The sequence below is a fragment of the Carassius gibelio genome, chromosome B2 (assembly GCF_023724105.1).
Source record: "Carassius gibelio isolate Cgi1373 ecotype wild population from Czech Republic chromosome B2, carGib1.2-hapl.c, whole genome shotgun sequence".
In the NCBI taxonomy this organism is placed as follows: domain Eukaryota; kingdom Metazoa; phylum Chordata; class Actinopteri; order Cypriniformes; family Cyprinidae; genus Carassius; species Carassius gibelio.
In genome coordinates, this window is record NC_068397.1 from 779267 (window position 1) to 785094 (window position 5828).

The 5828-nt window shown below is 37.8% G+C and overlaps 1 protein-coding gene across 3 annotated transcripts; it reads right to left on the reverse strand.

The window, feature by feature from the left end:
• Nucleotides 1–399: 399 nt before the first annotated feature.
• LOC127950535 (uncharacterized) lies at nt 400–2288 on the reverse strand. Of its 3 annotated transcripts, none has more exons than XM_052547658.1 (7): nt 1997–2288; nt 1722–1837; nt 1488–1619; nt 1340–1364; nt 1165–1236; nt 991–1072; nt 400–854 (listed from the first exon to the last, which is right to left on the reverse strand). In XM_052547658.1, exons 1-7 carry the CDS (start codon nt 2127–2129, stop codon nt 818–820), a joined length of 597 nt encoding a protein of 198 aa, XP_052403618.1. In that variant the 5' UTR covers nt 2130–2288; the 3' UTR covers nt 400–817. The 3 variants fall into 3 exon arrangements, with proteins under 3 accessions (XP_052403618.1, XP_052403619.1, XP_052403617.1); XM_052547657.1 differs by having other exon boundaries at nt 405–854; nt 1165–1242; nt 1997–2283; XM_052547659.1 differs by lacking the exon at nt 1165–1236 and having other exon boundaries at nt 401–854; nt 1997–2286.
• Between the last annotated feature and the right edge of the window lie 3540 nt (nt 2289–5828).

The following is a 5828-nucleotide window of genomic DNA, read 5'->3' on the forward strand; positions in this document are numbered from 1 at the left end:
TTACGATCACCTACAAGAGAAGAAACAATCTCCAGAAATGATGTCAGTGTGAACGTGGCTTTGGGCAGTGAAGTGGTGTTTACAGTCTAAACATTATCCAAAGTAAATATAGATCTGTGTGCCATGCTAGATTTATATATAGTTAATGAGCTTTATAAAAGTATAAAAAAATGGTAATTCAAGAATATAAATAATACAAACACGCCCCCTTCTGAAAGACTTCAGTTTCTTCACTTATACTACTCAGAAAGATCTCTATTATATTAAGTATCATCATTGATTCACGTTTAAGGAAAATCATAATAATCATATATATAAATATATATTTATATATACACACACTTTTTATGTATAAATTTATGTATATGGTATATATATATATATATATATATATATATATATATATATATATATATATATATATATATAATACAAAGATATATAAAAATCTAATTCATCGTTATTATTAATATTTATTTTAGATTATGCAATTTTTCTTAATTTCATGGTCCGTGTCCTCTATAGTCCTATATGTCATGTAAGCACCAGACAAATTTAAGTTTACACTGAATTAAAAAGCACACACAAAGCTCTACAATCCATAAAAGTTATATAGACGCTAAAAACTTATAAAACTGCAATGTTTGTGAAAATAAAGAAAAAGAAATAAAAAAAAGAAAGAAAGTATGATAGTGATTATTTTGGTAATACATTTTTTTTTTTTACCAAAGTGGCTTATATAACCTGTACTGTATTCCAAGCACAGTCCCTCTGTTGCAACCTGAGGTGATTTGCTTGAAGGCACAAATCATTGCCACTAAAGTGCAGTGTTTGGTTTATAGAAGCATTTTGCCCTGTGATAAAATAAAAAAATAATAAATCAATCAATCAATCAATCAATAAATAAATAAATCATTTGTTTTTTTCTAATAGGACAGAAGGACAGCATCATCTTTACATATTAAACCCAACTTTCTAAAAGGCACTCACCTTTTTCCAATGAAAAAAATAAATGCAGAAACAGCTACAGTACCCAGGATTATGATTAAACCTATCCCCCAGCCAGGTAAATCTGTTGCATACCCATGTAAAAAGATAACAGAAGATTATAGAAGTTTTCAGATTTTAAGGTGAAATATCAGACTTTAAAACTATCACCCTTACCGTTGCCATCTTTTTCATCCCCGGTTGTATTATTTCTTGGCAGGGGGTCAATTGCTGCTGAATGTTTCAAATCTGTAACTTCAGACAAATACAAGAAAAAGAACAGGCCAACTTAACACACAGAAAAGTACTAGTTTAGAGAGCACGTGTGGTGTAAGGCTTCATAACTGCTTACTTGTATAATTGATACAACAGCGACACTGAAAGAAGAAAAATAATATTTCAGAACCTGGTCTGTCCTAATAACGGCAGTAACACTGCTTTTAGATCCACACAGACAGTCTTATCTGTGTGTAAATGAAACAAACACTCATTGCTAATACCTCGCCACAGTCAAGTTCCCACCGGAGGTTCTCGCAGACACGGACTGTCAGATTGTGAGGCGTAACACCCACTACAACCGGTAACCTGTTTCCATCGCCATTCGGAGCGGAGTCGACAATAAACGTCCCATTCTATACAAACAACAGCAAACCGATGAGTTACTAAACATTTGACTGGTTTAAATGATAATTGGAGCCTATAAAAACTAACTCCAGAACATCAAACGTTCCCACCTGATAGTACCATCCTTGTTCGCAGTTTTCATATAGGATTCCCTGTGGCACCGTGTATGTGTATCCATGGGACGAGCGCAGGCTCTCACACTGTATTTCCTGATTTTTAGGGCATCCTGATGAGTAATACATAACCCCGTTTAATTGCACGACGTTTTATATTCCTTTAACATTAATTAGCGAGTTAGAAGCTAAATAAAAATCAATGTAAGGAATCCACTATGCGTACATTTTATGAACAAATAAATGTTTGTTACAATGGGGAAAACGTTTACCTTTACATGTCGCAGACGAACACCTCCCAAGAGTAAAAATGCATGCTAACAGTATTGACGTGAAACGTGCTCCCGGAAGCATCGCTGTCACTGACGTGCTGCTCCTGCCACTGCAGAACTCACACTGAAGCATCAAGCGAAGCGAGTGAGAAGGGTATCTGCAGACCGGAGATCTTCATTTAGGGGCGGGCACTCCCAGACGGAGTGGGGGAGCTCTGAAATTATGGCATGACTTCCTACAAAAACACGCCATAACTTCGGCACTCTATTAGTCCTACAGCTGGTTCAGAAGATTTGATTATTTGTGTCAGTCAATGTGTTTCCTATGCCACAAAAAATGCTAACCCCTAAACCTACATGGGCTCTGCTCTCATGGTGAACATTTATTTATAAAGCATATTTTATTTTAGATTAACTAGAAACGATGTTCAATTTATTAAGTTTTGTTTGGAAAGGTAAGTCAGTAACAATTGGCTGAAGACAGCAAATGTTGAAAGTCTTTATGAAAAGTGACCCTGCCCCAATTTGGAGGATCTGCCCAATTTTGGAGTACACGCCCCGTTTAGGAGATCTCCGGTCTGCAGTTATACCTACCCCGGTCTTGACAGATATGATCAATTATATGATGTGACATTTTAATAACCCTCCACTATTGTTCAACTGGCATCCACACTTATGTTATTTGTGGTCAAAACTGACAGGAGGACATAACTGTATAATAATTATATTGTTGTGGAATTAATACACTATATAAACAGCCTCAGCCCGAGGAGGACTCTAAAGTTTTTCAACACTATCACTCTCTTTGCGGTGGTCTTTTGAGCAAAGATTCTTTAGTAGCCTACTTCTATCCCTCAGCTGTGCAGCAGGGTACATGGGCCTTTTTCAACGAGTCAGTCTGTTGTTCATTATCTGGCTCGGCTCGGTGTTCATCTTCAGTTCTCTCTTCACAGCAGTTCAGTCAGTGTACCGTTTGAGTAAATGAATTACTCCGGGACATTGGTTTGTTTGAACTCAGAGGGAGTGTCAGCCACATTAAAAAAGTTAACAGCTTAAGTCATTTGTGGATTAATGCGTATTGGAGACGTGAGCCATTTAAAACGATTCAGTTCGATTGGGTGAACTGGTTCAAAAAGATCCGGTTACATCAAATGATTAGTTCACGAACCGGATATCAAAAACTGTTTTGTTTTGAACTCTCTCACAACAGACACGGAAGAGAATGCTGAATAAAGTCGTAGTTTTTGCTATTTTTGGACCAAAATGTATTTTCAATGCTTCAAAACATTTTAACTGACTCTCTGATGTCACAAGGACTACTTTGATTATGTTTTTCTTACCTTTCTGGATATGCACAGTAGGGCTGGGTAAAAAAAATAGATTTTTCGATTAATCGTTTTTTAAAATGTGGTCGATTCAAAATCGATTCTCAAAGGCCATGAATCGATTTTTTTTTTTCATATTTATTTCCTCAGAAATTGAGCGTAAGATTAGCGTTAATCTAATTACAAATCTTCTCCACTAGATGTCACCTTCTTATGTGCCTTGTGCGATGTTACCAGCGAACCTATGATTCATTCATTCAGTTTAAAGCAGTGGTTCCTTCACGAATTCAAACGTGGCTCACCATATGCTGAACACATTTTCTGCAATGTGCGTCAGGTCATGCTCCCATTCTCGTCTTACAGACTGAATCTTAAAGCCTCTTAAACTTTCTGCATCCGCGAGTCCGCTATGGACCGCTATGCAGGCTTGATGTAAACATCGCCATCGGAGAGTGTGTACCGAGTTTGAGCAGACAACCGCGCGGACAGGTGCGCGTGGTCAGTTGTCTTCAAAAGCACAATTGCACATGTTCAGGCAGTGTGAAGAAGCCCATTACCAATCGAACAAATCGGGCCGGGCTCGGGCTTGTGCAGTAAATGAGCGGTCATGTAATGTGTTTCGATTAGCACGAGAAAGATGCGAAAATGTATGCTGAGTAGTTGAAACGGAGGCTTGCTTCCAAGCATTACGTTTTGGTAGCACCAGCAACTAAAGCAAAGTCTGAGGTTTGGAAAAGTTTTGACCTTGTTTATAATGAGAATAATGAGTGAATAATGACGCACCATCAGTGAGCGCAGGAGAGCGCTGAAGACATCTACAGTGGATTCAATCATTTTCCTCCACAAAAACACTTAGGCCTTACCTAATCTTGGTGAGTAAATGTTTTTCAAATAATAACTAAATATTATTTGAGTCTTAAATGCATAATGTAGACAGAGTAGGCTATATAAGCTAATGTTGGCATTGTTATTTTATTATGTCAGCTGCTATGGTGAAGCAAATCCGGCAGAGCCTTTATCTTAATTCATTTCGTTATTGCCAATTACCCATCTTAATTTATAATATATCTTACATTTTTTAAGAAAGACTTGTTTTTATTGGTGTGTTGGCCTATTTATATGCTAAATGAGCCTATACCTAGGGCTATAGAGTGCTGAGATGTTAAGATGTTACAGAGGACTTAATTTTTTTCTTTGTTTAAACTTCCAAGTGGCCTATTACGTCAGTCATGTATAAATTATGTTAAACCATGTATAAATGACTCATTCCTGACAAAAGGCAAAAGAGCTGTGTGCTGCATACATTTGAATAATGTCGGGTTGTAAATGGGTTCGGGCTTTTCAAAGCCGTCAATCAGAATGTACCTGTCGGGCTCGGGACATGTCGGGCTTAACTTTTAAGGCCCGATTACAGCTCTAATAGAAAATCGAATCGAATCGATTTGAGAGCTTGTGAATCGAAATCGAATCGATCTGGAACATCTGAATCGATACCCAGCCCAAATGCACAGTATACCATTCACACAGCTTCAATGGAGGGACTGAGAGCTCTCGGACTAAATCTAAAATATCTTAATCTGTGTTCCAAAGATAAACGGAGATCTCACGGGTTTGGAACGACATGAGGGCAAGTAATTAATGACATAATTTTACTATTTGGGTGAACTAAACCTTTAAGATAAAGGCTCCGCAGGATTTGCTTTGCCGCTAGCCGCTGACATTTAATAAAAGAATTGTTAAGGTTTCATTTCTCTCCGTCATGCCTATGTGCAATATGTTGCCGTCATCCACTCATTAAAGATTACTACAAATATATCTTCTTAGTATCGTTTTTATTTACTTATTTATCTCAATGCTCTGGCATAGGTAAAATTAGTGCTCGAGGGAGCAGAAACAGGTTCAATGTCAAAAGTTACAAATGCATAATTAACTCTTGCACATTTTTTGGGAATACAACAGTCAGTATCTCAATCTAACATAAAAGGAAAAAAAAAAATAATAATAGTAAGCAACATAACTGTCAGACACAGACGAGGACACAGAGGATTCAGAGCAATGATATTTAATGTGACACAGAGGTTTCAGACACAGGTGAATCTTGACACGAAGATGACACAGTGAGAATAGGACTTTCCTTGGGTGAAGATGACAACGAAGATGACTCAGACGAAGACGATGGGCACAGGAACACAGATGATGATGACGATGGTTCAGAGGATCAGGTCGGTAAGTCGAATGACGTTTCGGTAAGGGTGAGGAGATCGGTGCAAGACCAGACACTGGGTAATGTTGATGGATGGCTTTATATGTGGCACTGGTGATGACGCACAGGTGTTCAGAATTCCGGTGATTGGGGACGAGTGGGTGTGGCGTGAGTGTCCGATTCCGGGAGTGTAGAAGGTGTGGCTGTGACAATAACATAAATGAAGGGAACATAACTCAACCAGAATAATGCCAACATTAGCGTAAGTACCCTGTCCACATTATGCATTTAGGAATCAATGAAT

Coding starts and splice junctions, on each gene's coding strand:
- LOC127950535 (XM_052547657.1), bottom strand. CDS start 2,129: ATGCTTCAGTGTGAGTTCTGCAGTGGCAGGAGCAGCACGTCAGTGACA. Junction 1,838..1,996: donor TTCGTCTGCGACATGTAAAG/GTAAACGTTTTC, acceptor ATTACTCATCAG/GATGCCCTAAAAATCAGGAA. Junction 855..990: donor ATTTTTTTCATTGGAAAAAG/GTGAGTGCCTTT, acceptor ATTTTATCACAG/GGCAAAATGCTTCTATAAAC.